A 25,799-nucleotide genomic window follows, 5' to 3' on the forward strand; every position below is an offset into this window, starting at 1 on the left:
ATGCTTATCTACCTGAACACGCAGAGTTGTGTGCAATGTAGACAACGATGCCATATCCAAGGGTAGAAAGAACATTCTACGCGTATTTTAATGAGGAATATGTTTTAAGTTGATCTTAACTACAACAACATTCCCTGTATAAAGTGCTTCTCATAGGACACTAATATCTAATTTCATATGAGCCCGACAACGTTGTATAACGAACCCATTTCACTGTTTTGTAATTAGCCTTTTCTTGCACTTTCAAATACCGAACAGTCAACCCTGAACTAGAAAACATATCCACCATAAAATCCAAAGTGATCGGCGGTCTGCTCCACTGTATAAGCTCATTTGATTGTGCTTTTATTTCAACTTCAGCCGTTAATATGTTTTCCTGTTCTCCAAATAGTTTATTGAACTTCCAAATGATTGCATTCTCTTCTGAATGGAACTTGGCTTTTCCATTTGAATTGGATATATTTGTCAGTGCCACTCCACGAGGTGTTGGAATGTGCATCACCACTTCGGTGGCTGGAAGTTTCGATGGTTGGAACGATTTCATTCTTATCTTATAAATGATTTTGTTTCTTCCAATCTCTTGAATTTGGGGATATACTTTAAACGGCAAATTGATATTTTGACTGCAATTGTAACTCATGAGTTGAAATTCACCATCCGGAGGAATAAATTGAATGGATCGGTCGTTTTCAAAAGCCCCCAACTCAACGCATTGATGGAATTTAGAGTCTTCTAAAGCAACCACTCCCTCTCTCTCGTCGTTTGGCACATCGTAATTGGAAAGCAAAATAGTGTTCTGATTGAATCCGAATCGACACTGGGGCATGCCTGATAAATGTGTCTTCATCTTGATTGCTCCATCGATATAACTCCGGAGAACATCACCTTGAGAGTTCATCAATACATTTACTTTCTCTTGCACGTTCAAAAATATTTCGTTTCTCCTATATTTGATGGTTGGAGATCTCCAAGTGACAGTTTGGTGTTTCGGTGTTGCTGGTGTCGCCGGTGCACTCTTTTTCAATGGATTGAAAGAAGCCTTCCTAAATATACCAATATTCGACTCGTTTAACCCGATAACGTATTTCTTCAAGTACTCCAAATCCATATTCGTGGGGTATCCATAATCGCACACCTCGCTCAAAATGTCGTAGCAAAGGGGGAAGTTATTGACTATGGCTATATCTGAGAGCGTTGGCTTCTGCTGCAGAGACTTTTTCTTGTTGTCCTCCCACAACACCAAGCTAAAAAGCGACTCGAGTTTGTACAAGAATTCCAAAATTGCCGAGCAATCTTGATTTGACCTTGCTACTGCACATATCCACACATTACCCAGTTTTATGTAAATGAATGATGTCGATCCCAAAGTCAACACTGGTGTGCGTTGATCTCGGTTCGATCTTCCCGACGATGCCAGATTGATAACCTGTATTCTAAAAACATCTGCTATGTTTCTCTTTATTTCATCCTTGTATAGCTTAGATATAAGTATATCTCCTTTGGAATCGTATATGAAAATTGCGGTTATCATGTGTCTTTCTGAAGGATCAAAAGTGCCGGATGTTAAAGGGGATCTAAAAGAGTTTGGAAGTGTTTTTTCTCGGAGATAATCTAAAAGCAAGGGCTACCATTTGAACGGATATATATAAAAAAGTTCTACAACTCATACCGACTTCATCCCAACAAGCTGCAAATTGGACTTCTTATCATGTCGAGATTTCCGATTGTGATTTGATTTGCTCGCTTTATTCTTTTCATTTCTTGCATGTGTGCGTTTAACTTGTTCTTTTGACTGTTGGTTGGTATCAGGAGTTGGCGATTTCGAAGAAGGTCCTTCTTTTCCTTCACTAACTGGTTCAATCTTTTGTTGTCTGTTTGGGTTTCCGCCGCCGTAAAAATAGTCTTCCTCTAATATCTTGTACCTTCTGGGAGATTTGAGTAGCATGCGCAACCAACCTTCAATTTGTTCATCAGACCAATTTGTGTTCTTTTTTATTTGTTGGCGATTACTGGACTTTCTCGAAGTTTTGGCAAAAGAATCAGACCCTTGCTTTTTGAAAAAACTAAATAGATATCGCTCTGTTTGATCAACGGCTGAGAATGCGGTTCCCTTTTCATCCGGAGGGGACGTAGTCTTTGCTCCCTTCTTTCTCTTGGAGTCATCTTCCAATTCTGAACCTGTGGTCTTTTCTTGATCATCATATGTGTCATCTGGTTCATCTTCGTCGCTTTCGTACATCAACCTCAATGCTGCATTCAAAGTCTTCTTTTTCAAATCGTCATTCGCCAATCCGGGTCGCTCCTTCTTTTTCTTTCCAAATACAATAGAAGCTTTAGAAAAATCACCTTTTGAAATATCATCTTCGTCGTAGATTGACCGTTTTTGAATGCTTAGCTTGAGATTTTCGCCTTTCTTAATTTGCGGTGGTGGCAGACAATCCTCAATCGAATTTATTCGATCAGGATTTTCCAAAAGCAAGTTGGTCACATACTCCACGTCACCATTATGTTCCTTCAAAACTATCTTTGCTTTTTTCTCTGTCAAATGGGGGAATAAATCAACCAAAAGGGAAATTTCTTCGATATTCTCCTCATAATCACCATTTTCGTCTTCGTAATCGTAATCGTTATCTATATCTTTGTTAATGAATTTGAGAAATGGCAACCTTTCTTCCAATTTTGGTATTAAATCCTTCAAAGCTTCCGATGTGATGACTGCACCATACAAAGGTGCAATGTTCAATGTGTCGACAGATGAGATTCCCAACTCCGAGGCTAATTTTGCCAACTTAGGGGCCGATAATGAGACAATAGAAAGAACCATCACATCCTTAATTGCTTCAGCATTTGTGCTTTGCCCATCAGCGTAAGCAAGGTCCAAAAATTCAACCCATTGTGACGAAACAAAACTTTCGGCAAACTGTAAGCTGTTATTTTGACTCTTGTTGACTGTTTTGCTTGATCCCATCGAGTAGGTTGTTTTGGAAACATGTTGCCCTAGTAGTATCGTAAAGCAAGTCATATCATTGGATGTAAACTTTCCTTCAGAAATCAATTTTTCAAGGTGTTTCTGCAACACTTGAATTGATGAAATACTACCTGATTTTTTATTATCGTTAAACTTTGACTTAAAAGATCCATCTATTAGGCCACGTACAGTTTGTGCATTCTTTTCTGAATAAATTCGAACAAAATCCCAAATCATTTCTCCAGTCATGTTCAACTTTACAAAACTGAAGTTCTTGATTAATTGGAACACATATGATCGCAAAGTTTCTGTGTTTCGTTTGATATCTGGATTGATCGATCCTAATGAAAAAATTCTATCCCCTTCAACGCTTGTTTCTTTTAAGTACACCTTCAAAAATAATTGCAATTGCTGTTGTGATTTAACACTGAGCTTTGGCGATTGAGGGTCTAGCATGAGTTGAATCAACTTGATGTAAGCTTCCAACAAGTGAGCCCAAATAACGGGATCCTTGTCGATCATCGACGACCGGAGCTTAAATGGGGGGAAATGTGGTATCGGAATGTATATAGATTCAGCCTCTGACATGTTCTTGGATGTATGTAAAGTAAATGGTGTAGTAGAAGGCATTGCATGATTGAAAAAGAAAAAGCACTGACTCATCACTAGCAAAATATTTCAGCCCGTGATAGTTTAGAAACTCATGTGTTACTCATAGACTCCTTTTTTCTTATAAAAAAGCGTCGTGACGCAGTGGAAGCGTGCAGGGCTCATAACCCTGAAGTCCCCGGATCGAAACCGGGCGACGCTAGTTTTTTTTGGACCTATTTTTATGAATATTCCTTCAAAAATCAATGTATTAAAGGATCATATGCAACAGCTAAACAACACAGCGCTGTCTTGATTACTTCAATGATGACGATGCAAGGTGCAGGTTTTTTAAGTTATTTCTAAAGTTTTTGCAACAAGAGAATTTTGCATCAATTTTGCTCAAAAGATAGAAGATTTCAAATTCATTAAATATATAACTATAATACGCTTGTTTAAAGTCAAAAAACTATCTCTCATCCCAGAACTTTCGCAATCTCTCCCCTGCCTCTCTATACAAAGTTATATCTTCCTCTGTCATTGGAGGAAACTGACGCCCAACCCTCGTCTTTTCCAGGACCTGACCTAATTGTGTCAAGGTTCGTGCATATTCCAAAGCGTCAGTAACACCAATCGTGTGAAACAACCTAGAATTCCCCTTCAACTCGTATCTGTGCTTAATCCATTCAAGCTGCTTGTTGCGTGAAACCAACTCAATCTTACCTGTCAAATATCGGGCCACTATAATAGCCTGATATTCAAATACTCTAAACGAGACTCCATCTATAGGGACACCAACAATGGTGATTAACGGCTCGTTGATGATGAATGTGTGTTGGTATAGGTTTGAAACCGTGATACCTTCGTTGGTAAGCGTTTTGTCAAATAATCGATCCAAAAATGGGTATGAGAATAAATATCCTGTACAGTAAATTATATGATCAGGATCGGTAACAGTCGATCCATCGGAGAACTTGACAATTATCTTTGAGTCCTCTGAATCAGGTAGTTGAAATTCCTCAACAACTGGTTTACTCGTCACATTAGGTCTCGTTGAAAGCACTTTGGTGCGATCGTAGTTGCGAATAGATTGGTAAACTTTAGTTCCTGGTTCCCTAGCGACAAACTTGGTCAAATCACTACCGGAAGCACGCGAACCAACCACAATTACCGTTTTGTCTTTGTATGAATCTGAATCACGATAAAATTTTGCATGTTGAACTACGTTAGGAAACTTTTCTTGCAAGGTGTTTAAACCAGGTACACTAGGAATGTAAGGGACATGGTAATGACCTGTTGCAACAATGATGGAGTCAAACTCTCGCTGGTACCAGTAATCATGTTTATCATCGTATTGTTCTCGAACCGTCAATTTAAATCTATATGGCACAGCGGCATCATCATCCCTGCCGACTCTTTCCACATCTTCCACGGTTGACGCTAATTTCAAACTGACCCTCGCATCGTTCAAATTCCGATCAATATATTTTTCAATATATTCTTGAACAACAGTTCCCACAACATATTTTCTCTCTTCGTCATTGCCCTCCACTGGCCATGTATTGGCGTCACTATATGTCATCATTTTCTCAATAATGTTGGTTTTTATCCCGTAATAACTAGGGGTTTGAATGAACCTTTCTTGTGTATTCTTTGGTAGGATCAACTTTCGTGTGTACTTGTGATCGTGAAAGGGGTTTTCCAATTGTGGGTCATTTTGAAAGTTGATATTACCTGCTTTGACTATATGGTTAGGAGTTTGTATTGTGTCAGGATTGAAATACCAGACACCACCTACTTTCTGCTGTCTCTCAAAGATGGTGATTTGTTTAATTTTCGAATTTGGCTCTTTTAGTAAACTGTCCAAGGTAATCGCTCCTGAAGCGCCTCCGCCTATAATAGCAACAGTTTCAACCTGCAAAGAGGGCAACATAACTGGTGTTTCATAATTTAAGTTGGAGATGGAAGGCATGGTTGGTTGGAATTGATTGAAAAGAACGAAATGGAGTTCTAAAGTTTGAAGTTATATATAGTACTTCTCTTATGGCTTTGATCAACTGATGTTCCCTTTTGTTTGATAAGAGTGGCTAAATGGAAAAAGAAAAAGTGGAAAATTAAATTTGTGATTTGCAATTTGCAGCCACAGTTTCCACAACGGGAAACACTTTATAAGCAGGACAAATCAAAATTAATTAAAAGATAGAAAAAGAGTGGTGTAACATATTAGACACTTTCGAGATAGATGAAAATTATATGGGGACGATTGGAAATATACCGATAACTGGACACTAACGCGGTGGAGTTGATTGTCGGTGAAGTGTTACAAGAAGGAACATCTACAAAATGAAAATCTATGTAATGGTTTTTTTTTGGAAATACAAGATACCATTCTCTGTTCCAAGATGTTAGTACTGGCTGCTAAACGCATACAACGGCTATTTTTCTGTAGAGCTCTCTTTTCACTCCCCCTCAATGTGGGTTTATGCAACTTGCTTTGTTTTTAAAAAAAGAAAATAAATAATGACAGATAACAAAGGGGATAATATATATTATGAAAGTGACTCAACTCTGGGGGTATAGTGTGTTAATAAAGGCGACCTGTATTAGCCATTTCACTCAGTACAAACATGAGCCTCACCCTTTGTTCCTGAATAGGAAACAGGCCACGTGCGTAATTTATTTGATTTCTTTCCACTTTAATTAAGCGACACAAAGAAAATGCTTTTTAAAAGGCGTGAAACAATGAGGCGATTCTATTTATATTCATCTCATCTCCAATAAAAGCCCGAACAGGTCATCGATTGACAAATTTTGTTTCTACATATTGATCACTTCTTCTTGTCGAGTTCAGGGTAATTGAAATTTCACAGTCGCCTAGCTGCACCTCCCTTACACTTCCTCTATAACTATGGTGACCCAAAAACATATTGACTTGAATGCACCATTGGATGTAAATGTCCCATCGACGTTGAAAAAGTCACCATTGACTCCTGAATTGGCGAAAGCAGCAATAACTTTACATGGAGATCGCTACAAGCAATCGCAAGCTAATTTGACTCGATATGTCATATGGCACCCCTATTCAATAGCCTTGTATTCGTTAATTTTCCCATCCATTTTGGTTTATTCGTTGTGGGATTACTTTGAAATTAGTGACAATTTGGTTGAGTTTTATACAATTGCATCGAGGAACAAGAGAGATTTTGCCTTTCACGTAATTTCGGTTGCACCTTTGATTGCCAGTGTTTTTGGAATCTTTGGATTTTTTTCATTTATTTTAGGTGACGAAGTTGGCACCATTACCGATCGATATGTTGCTCAGAAATACTGTGACTTTACTTTTGGGTTTGACATCAAAGAATTTGCTCAGGATCCTAAAACGCCGCTCTTGAAAGAGGGAAAGAATTCGGAATTGGTAATTTACAGAGACCAACCAATTGCTATAGCTACAATCAAACCCGATTGGGAGCAATCGACGCCAGAAAATTTTATTGTTCAAATCACTGGTCTCCATGTGAGGAAAGTTTTCAACAAGATTGATTTTGATCAGATGTTGATTGAATGGGCAGTTTTAAGATCAAGAGAATTGTATCAGACTTATTTAACTCTGAAGAATTCCAAGGTCAAGAATGGAACTATATTGATTGTTACAGATGCTTATTCATTTGACAAAAAATTCGAGAAAACTTTGTTCAGCTCCGGATTTAGAATCTTTAATTCATCGTACGAGTTGAACCCATTCAGTCCTACTTTGAAAGGGTACCAAGAGGTTTTGCACAAACTTCTTGGTCTTAAAAGAGATACTTTTGGGATTTTGTTGACCACGGAAAAAGATGATGTTGATTTACTCAAAGAAAGTGATTTACTTGAAAAAGATCAAGTTAGAAAAAGAAGACACTAATTAATGTTTAACTGGTAAAATAGGTATGTAATTTTATTTTTAGTCTAACAAACCAGCAGTCTTTTTCCTTCTCTTTTGCCTTTGGACTCTAATGACAATCCACACGATCCAAATCAAAACCACACTTATGATGATGTATATGAAAACTTTAACTAGCCAAAGGGTTTTTCCAACAAGTCTCTTGATAAACGTGGCATCGGGATCTCCATACTTTTCCAACCTTTCTTTTCTTTCCCTTTCTTTAATTCTCTTTTCAGCATTCCTCAATCGACTCAAAGTCTTTCGACGTTCAGTGCTCAACTTCTTTTTGATTGCCCTATTCCTGCCTCCTTTTCTTTTCGATTCTTGATTCACTTGATCATTGATACCTGCTAAATTGATCGTTTCCTGTTCGTATTCATTCTGCTCCTTAATCAAGTCATTCAATTCATCAATGGATTCAACAAATCCTCCGTTGGGTTTGTATAACGCATATATCTTGTTTTCCAATATGTCTACATTTTCAAACAATTGTCCTGTTTCGGCACTCAAACCAAGGAACTTGATAAATGGCAACTGGACATCAGTAAGTGTGACACAATTTAACCAATCTTCATGTTTACCATTGTAGTTGAAATCGATAGACAAGTACCCATTTTTAATATAAACCAATCTCATTTTTGTTTCCTTAGAAGCAGGATTCAAAAGACCTTTGGCCAGACACCCTGCCAATCGAGTTTCATACCCGTCAGTAGCCTTATTATAGCGAGTTCGTCCATCACCCATCATTAAATTTACATAGGGAAACTGACCACGTTTTCCGTTTTTGTATGTATCCATCATAATTCCTAGCCCATTGAACTCATTGCGAACTCCAAATACATCGCCAATGTCGCTAGGTTTGTCCAAAAACCACACCGCTAATCCATCACCCACCAAGCCATGCTTGACTTCACTGTTGTGGATATGGAAAGTCAACTCCATTTCAAATGACTCAGCCTGTATTGGCATTCTACTAAACATGTTGGAAGCGGTGTGGGGGACCAACGATGTCAATCTAATGTATTCATTGTTTTCAACCAATGGATTCCCGTTTAGCTCCCAATTCCTGACATGGAAATGCGAATCGTCTAGAAATGGCTTGGCTAATCCTTGTGCCGTTAATTCCGTTTTCTTCAAGGCAACAATGTTTGACTCTTTGTTCTGCAACAATGTATTGATTTCCTCTGGAGTATATGTTGATGATGATGGATACAAGAAATCAAAAATATTCAAATAGTAACAGATGAATATAGTAACACATCCCGCCAACACCAATAGTGATTGTAGCGGCTTTGACCGCTGAACATTACCCTTGAATGACATGTAGTTGAAGCTGTCAAAAAAATAAGAATGCGTTTTAAAGAGTATTGTTCTATGCTTTTCCGAAGGAACTTTTGCGAAAAATGACACGCACGCAATTTATGTCAGCTCTTTTCACATTAATCCAATCATAGGTCTGTAATAAACAAGTCAAGCCGTATATATTTAGAAAACCCTATTTACAAGTAAAGAAAAGGTGTGGCCCAGCAGTTGATTCATTTCCCAAATACTATAGTTCTCATAGCCGTAAGCAACGATTCTCTCTTTTCTCCTTTAATTTCACTCATCAACCGATTATAGTACTCTGGATTACCCTTTGGCTTCAATAGTTTATCATCTAGTTTATAATGGTTCTTGTATTTATCATTGACAAGCTCTTTTAAAGCTATAAACTGTAACTTCAAATCTTGTTCAGAAATCGACGATACCACATCTCGATCTTCAAATCTTTTTAGCTGTGATTCCTTGAATGAGGCATAGGGCTTCAACCTTTCATTGGGCAAAGTTTTCAACACTGATATTATCTTTTGAGTTAGCTGTGCTTTGGGGGAGCTCATCGTTTGATCTGCGAGGGATAGTTGTTGGATAAGATTATGTGAGAGATGATATTGTGAAATTTTTCTTTGCGAGATCTCTCTTAGATTGGTTGATAGAGAGGAGATTCACGCAAGTTTTTGACACCTATTTTACCGGAACAAATAGAGAACTAGATTACCATTAAATCTATTTCTTGACACTCCCAGAAGATCTTCTCTCAGCTTTTGGACTTTACTAGATTTTGGAATACATAGTAGTAACGATGCCCAGCGCTACCTGTTCATAAACTGATTGGCCAATAAGTGAGAGCGCAGACATGTTTACACTGATCTGCGTTGGCGAGGTTTCAAAATCGACATTAATGATAAGTATACTTATTACTGAGGCTTGCTTGAGTGGTATATCACTGCCATATACCTTGTAAGTTCAAACAGCGTATCAGTCCCACGAATATACGCTTCAACGGTTATAAATTTTAATTTCTTCTCTTGCATATAACGGCACATATTGGGAACTAGACGTCGAATGATTTGTAGAATTTACTTGCTACGCTTCGACTTTACTAAAAACAAGTCTTTACCCGTTCCTCATATTCCGTTTTAGACTACATCATAACCTAGAATACACACTTATTAAAGCCGAAGCCAGCACGTTCTTGTTGTTGTTTGGTTTTGCACCACATTATGCCATTTTTCCGCAATCTGAAAATCTTCTTCGAATTGCCCATTACCCAACAAAAACCCACACTTTACTTTCTCTCAAGAGTGACACATTAGAACTACCACCACTGAGATTAAAAGAACAGCTAAAGCTCTTGGACACTCCCCTTCAGTATGTCAACAGAACGTAAATTTAAAGACCCGAGAATTATATTTGTGCGCCATGGTCAAACAGAATGGTCAAAAAGTGGGCAACACACGTCTATCACCGACCTTGACTTAACCCCATTTGGAGAGATGCAGATGAAAAAGACTGGTGAGTGCTTAATTGGATCATCTCCTACAAATATGATCAAGCCGGAAAACATTACCAAGATTTTCTCCAGTCCAAGACGCAGGGCAAGACACACCACTGAGTTGATCTTGGAAGCTGTGCCATCCGAAATTAGAGACAAAATCCCTATTGAGTACGATGACGATATCAGAGAATGGGATTATGGTGATTACGAGGGGAAAAAAACAGCTGCAATTAGACAATCTAGGTTAGAAAGGGGCCTTGATACATGCGATCGCACATGGCTGATTTGGAGAGATGGTTGTGAAGGTGGTGAAAACTACAAACAAGTTACTGAAAGAGTAGACCGTTTTATCAACAAGTTAAAACTGATCCATGTCAAGGCATTAGAGAATGGTGAACCCAGCGATATTATTGTTGTTGCCCATGGTCACATCTTGAGATGTCTTGTTGCCAGATGGGTACAAGTCGAAATCAACCACGACCCCAAGTTAATGTTAGATGCTGGTGGAGTTGGTGTGTTGAGTTATCAACATCACAACATCCATGAACCATCAATTTTCTTGTCTGGTGCGTTTACCGTCCCAGTGGACGAACAGGGTGCTGACATGTAAGTGAGGGTATTTACACACAACATGTCGATCCTGCCACTACATAGGCCCTTTTTTTTAGATATCACATAGACCATTTTAGATTTTTTTATTTATGTTAGAGTATACAGAAGAGATATATTTAAGGAACGTACGAGCCTTCCCTCCTAGCTTGACGTAGGAACAATATTCGTGTACTTTTATCTCTAAAATGTCTATTTCAAATTCAATTCAGCCGTGTTTAATGCTTCTAACATACAGTTCCAAAACTTTTTAGCATCTAGGCTCTCTCCGATATATACACCCTCATTCTCTGACTCGTCAAGTGGCACCAGCTTATTAACAATTATGCTTTCTCCTTCGTGCGGACCACCGATTACCACATCCAATTTCCTCCGTAAGTATTTATAGCCGTATTCAGCACAATTTCCATCGACTATTGGCAACAAGCTATAAACTGCTACTGGGTCGTGCAATGGAGGACCAGTGTTCATATCTTCCAACATAGCATAAGCCTTGCTATAAAACATCAAGATGTCATAGAAAGCTTTCCTTAAAGGGCTATTTTTGGTTTCATCATCTTCATTGTAAATTTGATTACGAATATCAGCAGTAGCAATAATCTTGTGGGTGAGGTTCAATGGCGATAGGATCATTTTATCCTGTAACTTGTCCACGACTGCTTTGATCGCGTGGGGGTCGGTATGGAAATTGAATTCGGCATACGGAGTAGCATTCCCCATACCAAAACTACCTCCCATCACCGAGATATACTTTATTTTGTCAATAACATCAGGGTACTTTTCAATCAAAAGAGATATATTTGTCATTGTTCCAGTAGCAACAAGGCATATTTCATGCGCGTTTGCTTCTATAGCGTCCCTTAGTGCGTCGACATAAGAAACAGAAGTAACACGTTTATTAATTGATGTTTTGGGTAACTCCACGCCTCCAATGCCTGTTACACCATGGACATCCAAAGCATAACGAGGCAGGTTTATTAAGGGTCTCTCTTCCCCCTTGTAGACCTTCACTTTAAAAATATTCAATAGGTCCAACACCGCTAACGTATTATGAGTCGTCATACTTAATGGTGCATTCCCGTGTACAGTTGATATCCCCAACAACTTGTAGCGAGGATTGAATATGGACAACAATATGGCAAATGCGTCATCATTACCGGGGTCGCAGTCAAGCCAAATTGGGATTTGTTGTTTTGTCATAACTGTGTTAGCTGTCAAACTTCTGAATCAAGCCTGTTTTTCTTTGTAGATTCAAAAAACACAGGATACTAGGTAGAAAAGTAGTCTGATTATATTAGCAAAGCTTCAACAGTATACCACAATGCTGTTACCTGGAGTGGATTTTGAAAAGAAGAAAAAAAAAATGAAAAATGGTAAAAAAGTGTGGTTAGAATTTCAACGTGGGTTAAATTTGGAGAAAAAGAAGAAAATAAAAAAAATATTTTACTTTAACATCATGCAGGTCATGCAACACAAAAATGATTTTTGTCAAAAGTCGGGGTCGGAAAAGCATTTGTATCTGATTTTTAGAAACAAATTCACCAATAGCTTTAAAGCTTTGCAACAGAACATTTTGCTCATGACAATTGCAAGATAATACAATTGGGTGTTAGGTTACGTAAATTTTATGGTTGACCGCAGAAAGAGTGATTCGCCACGTACAGAAAAGTTGCGCTTTTGTGGACAGCCTGTAAAAAGGTGGCAACAACCCTACTGCATTCATGAATAATGATTAAGTTATGAATATTGTTTAACTAAATAGAGTATATGAATCGCACATGAAGTGAATGCTCCCTAAATGAGGCTGCAGGTTATGAGACTTAAAACTGGCTCGTTGATTCTCACTTTTTAGTATCTCTCGACGCCGTTATTTTTTTTCTTGTTCCTGTGTCAAATTTGCGCTTTACAAAATCTACAGTATAGAGATCCACCCGGGATAAATTTGTACATCTAATTAATATATAAATACACTCTACAATAATGACATAGGCAAACTATGTCCCTATCTACTGCCCAGGTATTTCACCACTAATAGTCATTTTTTCATTCAGTCTTCTTGTCTATTTGCCTCCATTCTTTCCCACTCTTTGCTCACCGCGTATCCAATAGTCCCAATAACGTCTTCAGCCCAGCAAACATCTAAGTGATTATACGTGGGGATTTCAAAGTGTTTCAAATTTTCTCCTTCGATATATTCCGGTTCATAATGTTGCATATGTGAGATTAACCGCTTTCCATCAACGAGATAGTCATCGCCACCAACAAATATTAATATTGGCACCTTGCAAGTTTCCTTAAACCAAGAGCTGTGGAATGGGAAGGTCATATCTGAATCGTTAGATTTGTATGTGTTTTCAGAGTAATGCTCACCATTAAAATACGTTTCCTTTGGTTGCAACATCTCCACAAACCCCCCCGGTGCAAATTTAGCCAAATAATACTGCATCAACTCTACTGACACATAGCTCATGTTGAAAATAAAAAGAATGTGCCAGACAAATTGATCATCGCCCCAGTTTCGAGCACTCCAGCCAAATAAGAATTTGAACATGTAATAGGATAGCTTGCCAAACAACCACGTTTGGGCGATATAATCACGGACAAGACACAAGTTTCGAAGCATAGCACAGAATCCAAATACAAAAGTCCACGCAGACTTGGGGAACTTGACAAGTATTTCAATGAATGATCGCGTGTAAAATAATTGACCCGGGTAAATTGCTGGTGCCAACGGTACAAATAAGTCAATTTTTTCGTGGATAAATGAAAATTGTGGATGCAGCAACATGAGGAAACTTTGAAGACCACCTTGCAGATGGCCAAACAAAGTTAACTTTTCATGCTTTGGTTTCATGCTCATTACTGTTTCGATCATTGCAGGCAAGTCCAGATAAGCCAACTCTTTCATCCCCCATTTCCAGTACAACTCGCTGTTGTACAAGTTGCCTTTCATAGTTGAGTGCCTTGCCTTGAACCATGATCGATTGTTACCCATCCACACATCATTGCCTTGCTCGTGAAAGTAATAAGCCAATGAATTACGTCCGCTTGCTATAAACGTACCGGAGCACGACAAAAGTCCGTGCTGCAAAAATACAGGCTTTCTCAAATCTCGCTGTTCTTGTGTCTCCTTTGGGTCTATAATATGGTGCAACATAAGAATATACCCATCAGATGTCGTGACATCGTACTGTTCTAAATCTAAACCCAATGCTTGAACGTAGTATTGCAAATCGTCTGTAGCCTTGAGAGTCTTCATGTCTTCAAAAGCTTGCCTGGGTACATACCCGTGGCCTCTCACTTCAATGTCCGGTGGCTTTAACTTATTCTCGCCCGTAATAGCTTGATAACAGTTGTGGGCTATTGCTCCAGTACATAAAATAGTGGAGTATAGAACGGAACAGAAGGAGCTAATAAATATTAGGGCATACTTCTGAAACCAGTTGTACTTTGTACTCCATGCACTGGGACCAGTTTTCTCCTTCTTAATTGGCATAGTTATCCTCTATTAATCCCGTCAAGCAATTGTTCGTTCAAGAGACAGTTTGCAAATCGCGGAGATGACGAAAAGTAAATATTACACAAAAATGTTAACCGTGTAAGTGATTATGTAATTGATTTCGTAATACATAGTTAAAGCTAACTTTTTATAGACACGATTACATGTTCAATAAAATGGACAGGTGATTCAGGCTAGTTGACATACGCAAAGAACCTACACCAGCAGGTTCAAGGTTGTTCAGAAGCCCGAAAAAGTTTCGGAAGCCACCTTTTTTGCATACAAATTGAGAAAAAAATGTAACCTAGTTGATGGAACCCCAACAGGGTTTGTTTTGAATATCTCCAAGCTAGGAAAAAAACAAAAAAATAATCCAGAGATATGAAATATAAGCAGAACCCTTTACATAGAATTGTAATTTACGATTGAATCTGGATAATGACAAGGCCTCGAGATGTGTTCAGCTTGTTGGACGCTCTAGACGTGCATTTCTTCTTCACGGCTTTGCTAATCTTAAACTTTTTGATCATTTCTTGGGTCAAGGACTTTACTACAGGATATTCCTACCACTACGCTACTGAATCCATGATGGTACAACCTTTCAAATATTATGTGTCAGAAGTTCTCCAAAGCGTCTGTAAAAATGTAACAAGATATAGTTGCGCCAAACGCCGTCATCATGTCAAAAAAACCCAACGGAGAGTCCGCAATTTCTCTCGAAGGAATCGACCCAAAGGTCAACTACAACTCCAAAAGAGGGCCATTATCAATGACTAATACGCGAGATTTCATCATGTAGTATAAAACTTGGAAGGTCATACAAAGAAAAGAAAAAAAGAAGGGGTAAAAAGAGGTTAAAAATTTTTCTCTCCCAAAGATGGTTTGTTATATTTGCAGAAAGTCGTGTTGGTGAGTAAAAAAAAAAAAGTATTGAGAAGAGGTTAGCAGCATCTCATCGGAAGTATATTGGGACATACACTTCTACAAGAAAAAGCTTCTACAATGGCACCAAAAAGGAAATCGCTCCAGCAGTTGGAAAAAAAGAGAGAGAAGAGGCTGAAAATTGAGTCGAAGGAGTTGTTATCGTTAGAGCAAGTGAAAGCATTAGGTGAGGAGATCAAGAATGCATCAAAGTTCAATAATTTTGTACAGTTGCTTGAACAACTCAAAATCATTCAAGGAATTCTCATTGAGAAGGAAAGTATTGAGGTGGAAACATTGGGACGTCTCATTTTGCTCGTTGTATTTGAACGGTTTGAAGCGTTATTCGATGAAGGAATGATGAGAGGATCCAAAAAACAAGACGAAAAGCAAAGACTAGTAACCAACTGGTTGGCAGACAAGTACGAAACCTTCAAATCAATCATTCTTAAACTATTACTGTCCAAACTATATTCAGAGACATCATTGCAGTTGGATTCGATGGAAATTTATTTGAGTATGATCAAGTTGGAAAGTCAAAGTTCAGAGAAACAGTTCCCCAAGAAAACATATCAACAATTCCTCGAAGCAGTGTTGCATAATCGTATCGGAGAAGATTCATCAGATGGATCGTCTAACAATTTCATTGTTTTAGAATTTAGTGAAATATTCAAGAACTATTGGGATTTGCAATTCTACTTTTTTGATGTTGTCAATGATGTTCTTTGTTCATGGAAAGACAAATTATCAGATAAAAAGCTACAAAGGATATTTGCAAACTTTGTCACTATTATACGAAATGGCTTAAAGTTTAAACCAGAGGATCTCGAGGACGAACCTACCTGGGTTCCAAAGGACAAGTTGCCTTCAACATTGTACAAACACAACAAGTTCAAATCGCAATTTCAAAAATGCATTTTGACAATTTTGTCTTATCCATTGTCTTCACCACAATACAAATCAATTTTGTTAATTCTACATAAACGTATCATTCCTTACATGTCGCAACCACAAGGCTTAATGGATTTCTTAACAGACGCTTACAATTTACAGGATGACTTGATTATACCAATATTGTCGCTCAACTCATTGTATGAATTGATAAAGAACTACAATTTGGAATACCCTGACTTTTACGCAAAATTATACTCCTTGTTAAGACCCGAATTATTCTACACAAGGTATAGATCAAGATTCTTTCGTTTATGTGATTTGTTCTTGTCGTCAACACATTTGTCTGCAAGTTTAGTGGCTTCGTTCATAAAGAAGCTAGCTAGATTGGCATTAACATCTAGTGCATCGGGTGTGGTCATTATCATACCATTCATTTACAACTTGTTGAAAAGACACCCAACTTGTATGATAATGTTGCACAATACAGATGAGTCACAACTAGGAGACCCATTTGAAAACCTTGAGACAAACCCTTTGAACACAAAGGCTATTGAGTCCTCACTATGGGAATTGGAAACGTTGATGGGTCACTATCATCCAAACATTGCCACTTTGGCTAGAATATTTGGCGAGCCATTTAGGAAGCCAAACTATAACATGGAAGACTTTTTGGACTGGAGTTATCAGAGCTTAATGGAGACAGAAAAGTCCCGTAGATACAAAAACCAAGCTGCTTTGGAATTTGAAAGCTTTGACAGTGTTTTGGCAGAGAATGGCAAAGAGGGGAATATTTTGTTAGACGGCTGGAGTTTATAGAAGTATGTTATTTAATTGCATTTGGTCAGTATAGAAGAAGATTGTAGAGGAGTAGAGCTACCACTACCAATCGAAGCTTTCTCAGCATACCCTACTACCTTAACAACATGCAAAATTCGTGTACTTTGGTTTGTAAACTAATTTTGTACGTTTACCATATTTTAATTTAACCGTTTTGGGATATTTAATGAAACGCGTGTGGAAGACAAAAAGCTGTTGCGCGTGTATTGTGTCTCTCTCCCATGAAAAAATTATTTCCATTCATTTTCTTTTTGCAAATAAAAAAAAAATTTAGACACTTCTCTTGAATCTCTACCCATTCTTCTTTTTTCCTTCGTTAATCAACTAGTCAGTCATGGATGATACTACCCAGTTCGACGAACAACCTTTAGATGCTGTCTTTGGTGACAGAGTTAGAAGATTTCAAGAGTTTTTAGACAGAATAGATGCAAACACTGGTGTTGATTATAGAGCCCAAATAAGAGACTTGATAATTAAGGGCAAATACAGATTAAATGTTTCAATTGACCAGGTTAGAGATTTTGACAGAGAGTTTTGGCAAGGGTTATTAAACCAACCGGCTGATTATTTACCTGCGTGTGAGCGTGCTTTAAGAGATACAGTGTTGACAATTTACGACCCTAGCGATTCATCATTCCCAAGCGATTTTGATACTAATCAACAATATTATTTGAGTTTTAAAGGAGCTTTTGGTAGTCATTCAATCACTCCTAGATCGATAGACTCAAACTACTTATCAAAAATGGTTTCAATTGAAGGTATTGTTACTAGAGCTTCCTTGGTTCGTCCAAAAGTTATTAGATCGGTGCAATATGCTGACGCTACTGGTAGGTTTTATGCAAGAGAATACAGGGACCAGACCACTTCTTTTGACGCTATTTCAACTCCCCCAATCTACCCCACTGAAGATATGGATGGTAACAAGTTGACTACTGAGTATGGTTACTCGACGTATAAAGACCACCAAAAAATATCTGTCCAAGAAATGCCAGAGACTGCGCCAGCTGGTCAATTACCCAGATCCGTGGATGTTATCTTAGATGACGACTTGGTTGACCTTACAAAACCTGGAGACCGTGTTCAAATTGTTGGAGTTTATCGTGCTTTGGGTGGTGGTGTCAATAACAATTCATCATTCAAGACGGTGATCTTGGGTAACTCGGTATACCCATTACACGCAAGATCAACAGGTGTTGCCTCCCAAGAGAAAATCACCGATCATGACATTAGAAACATTAACAAGCTTTCCAAAGACAAGAAAATATTTGACATCTTGTCTCAGTCATTAGCGCCCTCGATTTATGGGTTTGAGCATATCAAGAAAGCTGTTTTGTTGATGATGATGGGAGGGGTGGAAAAGAATTTAGACAATGGTACCCATTTGAGAGGAGACATCAATATCTTGATGGTTGGTGATCCTTCAACTGCTAAATCTCAAATATTGAGATTTGTTTTGAACACCGCCTCATTGGCCATTGCAACAACTGGTAGAGGATCCTCTGGTGTTGGTTTAACTGCTGCAGTCACCACTGACAAAGAAACTGGTGAAAGAAGATTAGAAGCAGGTGCAATGGTTCTAGCAGACAGAGGAATAGTATGCATTGATGAATTTGATAAAATGTCAGATTCAGATAGGGTGGCTATTCATGAAGTTATGGAACAGCAAACCGTAACTATTGCCAAAGCCGGTATCCACACCTCCTTGAATGCTCGTTGTTCTGTCGTTGCCGCAGCTAACCCCGTATTTGGCCAATATGATGTGCACAAAGATCCCCATAAGAACATCGCCTTACCAGATTCGCTATTGTCTCGTTTCGATTTATTGTTTGTTGTCACCGATGATGTAAACCCAACCAAAGACCGGGTCATTTCGGAGCATGTGTTGAGAATGCACAGGTTCGTACCTCCAGGAATGATGGAAGGGGAACCAATAAGAGAAAAATCAAGTGTGACATTAGCAGTTGGGGATGACGAGGTGAATGAACAAGAATTGTTGGAACAGCCCGTTTTTGAAAAATTTAACGCGTTATTACATGCTGGTGTTGCAAGAAATTCCAAAAAGTCACCTACCATTTTGTCGATACCATTCTTGAAAAAGTACATCCAATATGCCAAGCAGAGAATCAAGCCTGTGTTGACAAAGAGTGCATCCGATTATATTGTTACCACTTACTCCTCGTTAAGAAACGACTTGATTGGAAACAACCAAAGAAACACAGCTCCAATAACTGCAAGAACTTTGGAAACGTTGATCCGTTTGGCTTCGGCCCATGCCAAGGTGAGGTTATCCAAAAGTGTGGAGGTCAAAGATGCTAAAGTAGCCGAGGAGATGTTGAGGTATGCTTTGTTTAAGGAAATTCCCAAGAAGCAAAAGAAGAGAAGAACTGTTGCTGAAACTTTTGATTCAGAGCTGGAATCTGAAGAAGACTCAGAAGAAGGGGAAGGAGAAGAAGACGAGGTGGCGGGAACAAGGCCAAGTACGAGAAGAACCAGGTTGAGGGAACAACAACAACAACAGCAGCAGCAGCAACAACAAAGGACTCCAGATACCACACCAGAGCCACCATTGGGACAGCAAGATAATGATGGTGATGCTGAAGAAGTTGGTGAAGAGTTGGAGCAATTCCACATAACACCGGAAAATGAACAGCAACAGCTGCCTGTCCCTGACGAATCAAGCTCCACCTCGCATCATCCACTAGGTGATAGAGCAACAAACACAGAACAAACATCCAGGTTAAGTTCAGAGAGATTCCAAACGTTCCGCAGAGTACTTCAAAAAGTTATTCGTTCAGATGTGTTTACTGGTCCTGAATCCCAACGTATAGCCCCTATTGAAAATGTTGTTAGGGCTATAAATGAGGAAATGGCACAGGAGGAGAAATTCACAGAGTCTGAAATTGAAACTGGACTCGAGAAGATGCAAGAGGATAACAAAATCTTCCTTGCCGAAGGAAAAGTGTGGACGATGTAGTTTATGGGTAATTTTGGGTTTTTTCAAGTTTGTATTATTATAAGTGTATTAAACAGTAGTCAGTAACAGCTAATGGATATAATCCTCAATACCGGGGTCTTTATTTGCAATGGGTGACCTTATTTATAGTAGTTTTGCAACCCCTCTTCCTTTCATAGTTCCTTTTAGCTGTTTGATGTAATGGTAGCGCCAATAAAAACGAAACAAAAAAGCACAACTTAGAAACAGAGAAAGCAATCTGCTTACAACACAATACAAATACAATTGATGATGGCTCTCGCATCGGATGAGTCGGCTGACAGAGGAAACGAATTAACTGACACATCGAGTGGTAAAACGTTTGAAAGGTCCTCCTCCCCAGGGAAAATTGAAAAGCGAAAGAAGAAAAAAAGAAAGAACAAAAAGAAGAGTAGGTTGGCTCTTGATAATAACGAACAAAATGTACCCCAAGATCACTACGAAGGCCAGGAAGATGCGATATATGAGGGGGAAATAGACTACAATGAATATCTGTACAATGGTGAATTGTTGATGCATACATATTATACATTACCATCATCAGTGCAAAAATTCTGGAGTCGAAGATACGAATTGTTTACCAAATATGACGAAGGGATATACCTCTCAGCAGAGCTATGGTACAGTGTAACACCTGAAACGATTGCTAAATACATTGCACAATTATTTGTGAAAATTCTTCCTCCAGAAGCAAACTATGGGTTAGATGTATGCTGCGGAGGAGGTGGTAATATGATTCAATTTGCCCAGTTCTTTGATTCAGTAGGAGGAATAGAAATTAATGGCACAAATTTATACTGTGCTGAACATAATGCCGAAGTATATGGCGTCCAAGATAAAACATGGACAGTGCAAGCCGATTGGAGGCAGATTACACAACTTCAAGAGAATCATGAAGTGAATTACGATTGGATACCGCAACATGTACGTGAATCAAGAAAAGATGTACCACCTAACCGAATATTTGATTTTATATTTAGTTCACCACCTTGGGGTGGTACGAATTACGACAGGAACGAATTTAATTTATATGCCATGCAACCGTTCAACATCACCGAGCTTTTACAAACAATGACCCGGTATTCAGATAACGTTGGGTTGTTTTTGCCTAAGCTGTCAAGTTTAATGCAATTGAGTTTGGCTACGAAGGAGGTATACGGGGATTACAAAAAGTGCAGAGCAGTCTACATAAATTCCAAAGGTCGATGCATTGCCTTATTGGCATTATTTGGTGACTGCTTTACAGCAAAATTTGATGAGTTGGATGATATTAGCGAAGAGGCGTTAATAGGGACAACACCTGAGGCAACTGCTCAGGATGACAGGAGTGAGGCAGACGGAACAGAAAGTAAAAGACTGAATGATGTTACGGATATTATAGAAGAAGCTGATGAGGAGGGATTTATCTTGGGTAGTAGCTCAGAAGAAGTGGAATCAGATATAGGTTAAGACCACTTTAGACATTTTTATAGCTTGGTATTAGAGCTTTTCTCGGTAGCGCATGTCACAATTATCAAGAGACTTCTTTTTTAAAATTTTCTACAATTCCCTTTTTAGTTGGGAGACATAAACGATAAAGTCACAACATAGCAATCATTTGCCGACATTTTTGCAACTTCATATATTAGACGACACTCAGTGACTGCAAAATCAAACATACATAGACACAAAATCCAATAAAGTTGCTTGCCTCTTTCAAATGAACCCATCTTCGCATATTCGCACAAATGAACTGAGTTCGTCCGTTTTGGAAACCAAGATTGATAGATTGGCCAGCCAATTAAACAAAATTGAAAATGAGCGCGTAGTTTCATTACAGCGTGAAGTGGCTATATTGAGACAATTACTTGACTTTCAAAATGCTAAGTTGGATAAAGTCACATCGTTGTTGACAGGGTTTGTGGCGCAGTTGATGAACCGAAAGGGCAAAGTGTTGGATGAGGATGAAGTTGATCTGGAATTGATTCCTCAAGGTGACTCATCGGAAGCCGAGGATGATGACGAGTCGGTATTGCGATCAATACGTGCTTTTCAGGAGAGTGTCAATGTGAGTGATTTACAAAGACCCAACATGCAACAACAAATCAACCATCACATGAACCATTTGCACCCACAGCCCAACCTGACTCATCAAATACTCATTGACCAAAATAGAGCCTCCTTACAACGTATCCAACAGCAGCAGCAACAACAGCTGGCGCATCACCAAGCTCAAGGAACCACTTCTGGGCAAGTTGGTCGAACTGCAGATAATAATATGGACCCCGAGTTGCATCATGTATCAGCTGTGGTAACAGACCAGCGAGAAAGTAGGCTGACTCGACATGCTGGTAGACACCAACGGCAACACACTCGAACGTCACAACAAGCACACCAAGACCTGCCGGCTAAGACAAAAAAAAGGGGACAAAAGAGGAAAAGAGGCGGACAGGGAGATGATGTAAACCAATTGCTTGATGAGGAGCCTGTTCCATCGAAAGTCCCAACCCAAGATGCAAATCTGGGAAAGAAAATTCACGTCGAGTTTATTCACAATCCTACAACAGTTCGTGAAATATACGACGAGTTTTATAAAGGATACAAAGGTCAAGAACCTCTTTGTCAAATGGATGCCATATACGGCAAGAATAATTGGAGGGGCGATTCAAGGTCAAAAGAAAGTAAACGATTTCAAAGAAGAAAACGATTATGCGATGCTATAAAGAGAGGCAGCTACAAGTATAATAAACTGGACGACGAAATGATTGATTACTTGGAAAGCTATCGTAAAGAAAAGTCATTGACTTGGATTATGAATGGACATATTCCAGCTGATCTTCTAGAATGAGATGGTAGATTAGGTAAATACATTTGTGAAAAGTGAGACGTAATTAAATTGAAATATTAGGGAACAACGGTTGAAGAAAAGTTCTGGGTTGTTCTCTGTATAATGAAATAGCACTTATAAACCGAGCTCTTCCCTCTGATTCTTCAACCGAGGTGCGTGACAAACTAGGAAGAGAAATTTCGGATTGCTACTTTTTGGCGGCAATTTCTAGCAAATCTAGAATAGAAAAGAAAAAATTTGAACTTATTGACATCCTTGTCGTTTCCATAGCATAAAGTAGTGAATCAGTATACTGACTACATATTTCCTGAAACTTAATGCTATCATTCTCGTCTTGTCTTGTCTTACTAAACTACTCATCATAGGAACAATCTAGACCATTTTGCAACAGGTAGTGCTTGTGGCGAAAAAAATAGAAAAGATATTTGGTTATTTAATTTTTTCTATGACATTCTATGATGGTTCCACAGAGCTACCAAGTTGCTGCGACATTTAACAGAGAATGACGTTTTATACTGACTGTACCCAAACACACACAAACAAAAAATTTTCTCTCACTTCTTTATATATATTTAAAAACAAAAGAAAAGTTTTCCAATCCTTTTCCCGTTGAGTTGAATAAAATTTTCCCTTTCTTTGTATTGAATTACACAACTGTGAAAGTTTAGACACATCCACATTCACAAATAAAAGTACTACATAGAAACAATGTTGTCTGCTAGAAGTTCGTTGAGAAATGTTGCTCGTCAATTACCTGCCACCAGCAGATTTGCTGCTGTTCGTGCGCAATCCACAGCAGCTGCTCCAACTGGTCCTGTCATTGGTATTGACTTGGGTACCACTAACTCAGCTGTCGCTGTTATGGAAGGTAAGACCCCAAAGATTTTAGAAAACTCCGAAGGTGGAAGAACTACTCCTTCTATTGTTGCCTTCACCAAAGATGGTGAAAGATTGGTTGGTATTCCAGCCAAACGTCAAGCTGTTGTCAACCCAGAAAACACTTTGTTTGCCACCAAGCGTTTGATTGGTCGTAGATATGACGATAAAGAAGTTCAAAGAGATATCAACCAAGTTCCTTACAAGATCACTAAGCACGGAAATGGTGATGCTTGGTTGGAAGCTAGAGGTGAACAATACTCACCACAACAAATTGGTGGTTTCATTTTGAACAAGATGAAGGAAACCGCTGAAGCTGCTTTGAGCAAGAAGATCAACAGTGCTGTTGTCACCTGTCCAGCCTACTTTAACGATGCCCAAAGACAAGCTACTAAGGACGCGGGTAAGATTGTTGGGTTAAACGTTTTGAGAGTTGTTAACGAACCAACTGCCGCTGCCTTGGCCTATGGTTTGGAAAAGAAGGATGGTGAAGTTGTTGCAGTTTTTGATTTGGGTGGTGGTACTTTTGATATCTCCATCTTGGATATCGGTGCTGGTGTTTTCGAAGTCAAGTCAACCAATGGTGACACCCACTTGGGTGGTGAAGATTTCGACATTGCTTTGGTTAGAAACATTGTTGAAACATTCAAGAAAGAAAGCGGTATTGATTTAGAAAAAGATAGAATGGCCATTCAACGTATTAGAGAAGCTGCTGAAAAAGCCAAGATTGAATTGTCCTCAACCGTCTCCACCGACATCAACTTGCCATTCATCACCGCTGATGCATCTGGTCCAAAACACATCAACCAAAAGATCACTAGAGCTCAATTCGAGCAATTGGTTGAGCCATTGGTTAAAAAGACTATTGAACCATGTAAGAAGGCCTTGAAAGATGCCGGATTATCCACCTCAGATATTTCCGAAGTTATTTTGGTTGGTGGTATGTCGAGAATGCCAAAGGTTGTTGAAACTGTCAAGTCCATTTTTGGCAAACAACCATCCAAGGCTGTTAACCCAGATGAAGCTGTTGCTTTGGGTGCTGCCATCCAAGGTGGTATCTTGGCGGGTGAAGTCAAGGATGTCGTTTTGTTGGATGTCACTCCATTGTCCTTGGGTATTGAAACCATGGGTGGTGTTTTTGCCAGATTGATTTCTAGAAACACTACCATCCCAGCAAAGAAGTCACAAATCTTCTCAACTGCATCTGCCGGTCAAACCTCGGTTGAAATTAGAGTCTTCCAAGGTGAAAGAGAATTGACTAGAGACAACAAATTGATTGGTAACTTTACCTTGTCTGGTATCCCACCAGCACCAAAGGGTGTTCCACAAATCGAAGTCACTTTTGACATTGACACCGATGGTATCATCAAGGTCTCTGCTCGTGATAAGGCTTCTAACAAGGATGCTTCCATCACTGTTGCTGGATCATCTGGTTTATCTGATGCCGAAATTGAAAAGATGGTCAATGATGCTGAGAAATACGCTGAGTCTGATAAGACCAAGAGAGAAGCTATCGAAGCTGCCAACAGAGCCGATCAATTGTGTAATGACACTGAAAACTCTTTGAATGAACACAAGGAGAAATTGTCAACCGAAGCTGTTGATAAAGTCAAGGAATACATTGAAAGATTGAGAGAAATTGTCTTGAAGGCACAAGCTGGTGAAGAAGTTGCTGCTGAAGATTTGAAAGCCAAGACTGAAGAATTGCAAAATGCTGCTATTGATCTTTTCAAAGATTTGTACAAAGACGGTGGTGAACAATCATCATCTGAAGAAAAGAAGGAATAGATCGACTAAGGATTTAGCACAATATAGATTTTAAGTCTATATTGTTTCTATTCAATTATGATGATTACGTTCGTACCCCACTACCTTTTGTTTTTTTACAATTTGCTTTCTTGTCTATGACTTTCAAGAGGTATCTTACAGGACTAGTTTTTTATCAATTCCGTTGTACATAGTTTTAAAATTTTCCATCAAAAGGTATGCATTATATATATATATATGTGTGTGTATATTACAGTTGGTAAAATAAAGAATGATAATAAAAG

The 25,799-nt window shown here is 38.7% G+C and overlaps 14 protein-coding genes across 14 annotated transcripts; 7 read left to right on the top strand and 7 right to left on the bottom strand. All coding sequences in view use genetic code 12, as the record gives it.

Annotated features, from left to right (window-relative positions):
- Positions 1–160: 160 nt before the first annotated feature.
- On the bottom strand, positions 161–1,531 carry APM4 (Apm4p; the record flags this gene model as incomplete). Its single annotated transcript, XM_051813508.1, has 1 exon — positions 161–1,531. One exon carries the CDS (start codon positions 1,529–1,531, stop codon positions 161–163), a length of 1,371 nt encoding a protein of 456 aa, XP_051672889.1.
- Positions 1,532–1,663: 132 nt separating this feature from the next.
- Positions 1,664–3,556, bottom strand: CANMA_001532 (uncharacterized protein; the record flags this gene model as incomplete). The annotated part of the gene is made up of 1 exon (XM_051813509.1): positions 1,664–3,556. One exon carries the CDS (start codon positions 3,554–3,556, stop codon positions 1,664–1,666), a length of 1,893 nt encoding a protein of 630 aa, XP_051672890.1.
- A 469-nt stretch (positions 3,557–4,025) lies between these two features.
- Positions 4,026–5,528, bottom strand: CANMA_001533 (uncharacterized protein; the record flags this gene model as incomplete). The annotated part of the gene is made up of 1 exon (XM_051813510.1): positions 4,026–5,528. One exon carries the CDS (start codon positions 5,526–5,528, stop codon positions 4,026–4,028), a length of 1,503 nt encoding a protein of 500 aa, XP_051672891.1.
- A 936-nt stretch (positions 5,529–6,464) lies between these two features.
- On the top strand, positions 6,465–7,457 carry PHO86 (Pho86p; the record flags this gene model as incomplete). Its single annotated transcript, XM_051813511.1, has 1 exon — positions 6,465–7,457. The coding sequence occupies one exon, from the start codon at positions 6,465–6,467 to the stop codon at positions 7,455–7,457; it is 993 nt and encodes a 330-aa protein (XP_051672892.1).
- A 39-nt stretch (positions 7,458–7,496) lies between these two features.
- CANMA_001535 (uncharacterized protein) lies at positions 7,497–8,801 on the bottom strand (the record flags this gene model as incomplete). The annotated part of the gene is made up of 1 exon (XM_051813512.1): positions 7,497–8,801. The coding sequence occupies one exon, from the start codon at positions 8,799–8,801 to the stop codon at positions 7,497–7,499; it is 1,305 nt and encodes a 434-aa protein (XP_051672893.1).
- A 212-nt stretch (positions 8,802–9,013) lies between these two features.
- Positions 9,014–9,355, bottom strand: CANMA_001536 (uncharacterized protein; the record flags this gene model as incomplete). The annotated part of the gene is made up of 1 exon (XM_051813513.1): positions 9,014–9,355. The coding sequence occupies one exon, from the start codon at positions 9,353–9,355 to the stop codon at positions 9,014–9,016; it is 342 nt and encodes a 113-aa protein (XP_051672894.1).
- An 813-nt stretch (positions 9,356–10,168) lies between these two features.
- Positions 10,169–10,903, top strand: CANMA_001537 (uncharacterized protein; the record flags this gene model as incomplete). The annotated part of the gene is made up of 1 exon (XM_051813514.1): positions 10,169–10,903. The coding sequence occupies one exon, from the start codon at positions 10,169–10,171 to the stop codon at positions 10,901–10,903; it is 735 nt and encodes a 244-aa protein (XP_051672895.1).
- Positions 10,904–11,094: 191 nt separating this feature from the next.
- On the bottom strand, positions 11,095–12,102 carry CANMA_001538 (trifunctional uridine nucleosidase/nicotinamide riboside hydrolase/nicotinic acid riboside hydrolase; the record flags this gene model as incomplete). Its single annotated transcript, XM_051813516.1, has 1 exon — positions 11,095–12,102. One exon carries the CDS (start codon positions 12,100–12,102, stop codon positions 11,095–11,097), a length of 1,008 nt encoding a protein of 335 aa, XP_051672896.1.
- Positions 12,103–12,949: 847 nt separating this feature from the next.
- On the bottom strand, positions 12,950–14,398 carry CANMA_001539 (sterol esterase; the record flags this gene model as incomplete). The annotated part of the gene is made up of 1 exon (XM_051813517.1): positions 12,950–14,398. The coding sequence occupies one exon, from the start codon at positions 14,396–14,398 to the stop codon at positions 12,950–12,952; it is 1,449 nt and encodes a 482-aa protein (XP_051672897.1).
- Positions 14,399–15,403: 1,005 nt separating this feature from the next.
- NOC4 (ribosome biosynthesis protein) lies at positions 15,404–17,032 on the top strand (the record flags this gene model as incomplete). The annotated part of the gene is made up of 1 exon (XM_051813518.1): positions 15,404–17,032. One exon carries the CDS (start codon positions 15,404–15,406, stop codon positions 17,030–17,032), a length of 1,629 nt encoding a protein of 542 aa, XP_051672898.1.
- A 355-nt stretch (positions 17,033–17,387) lies between these two features.
- On the top strand, positions 17,388–20,027 carry MCM3 (MCM DNA helicase complex subunit; the record flags this gene model as incomplete). The annotated part of the gene is made up of 1 exon (XM_051813519.1): positions 17,388–20,027. The coding sequence occupies one exon, from the start codon at positions 17,388–17,390 to the stop codon at positions 20,025–20,027; it is 2,640 nt and encodes an 879-aa protein (XP_051672899.1).
- A 267-nt stretch (positions 20,028–20,294) lies between these two features.
- CANMA_001542 (RNA methyltransferase) lies at positions 20,295–21,494 on the top strand (the record flags this gene model as incomplete). The annotated part of the gene is made up of 1 exon (XM_051813520.1): positions 20,295–21,494. One exon carries the CDS (start codon positions 20,295–20,297, stop codon positions 21,492–21,494), a length of 1,200 nt encoding a protein of 399 aa, XP_051672900.1.
- A 250-nt stretch (positions 21,495–21,744) lies between these two features.
- On the top strand, positions 21,745–22,872 carry CANMA_001543 (uncharacterized protein; the record flags this gene model as incomplete). Its single annotated transcript, XM_051813521.1, has 1 exon — positions 21,745–22,872. The coding sequence occupies one exon, from the start codon at positions 21,745–21,747 to the stop codon at positions 22,870–22,872; it is 1,128 nt and encodes a 375-aa protein (XP_051672901.1).
- A 708-nt stretch (positions 22,873–23,580) lies between these two features.
- On the top strand, positions 23,581–25,536 carry SSC1 (Hsp70 family ATPase; the record flags this gene model as incomplete). The annotated part of the gene is made up of 1 exon (XM_051813522.1): positions 23,581–25,536. The coding sequence occupies one exon, from the start codon at positions 23,581–23,583 to the stop codon at positions 25,534–25,536; it is 1,956 nt and encodes a 651-aa protein (XP_051672902.1).
- Positions 25,537–25,799: the final 263 nt, after the last annotated feature.

This window comes from Candida margitis, assembly GCF_024628925.1.
Source record: "Candida margitis strain CBS 14175 chromosome Unknown scaffold6, whole genome shotgun sequence".
NCBI lineage: Eukaryota > Fungi > Ascomycota > Pichiomycetes > Serinales > Debaryomycetaceae > Lodderomyces > Lodderomyces margitis.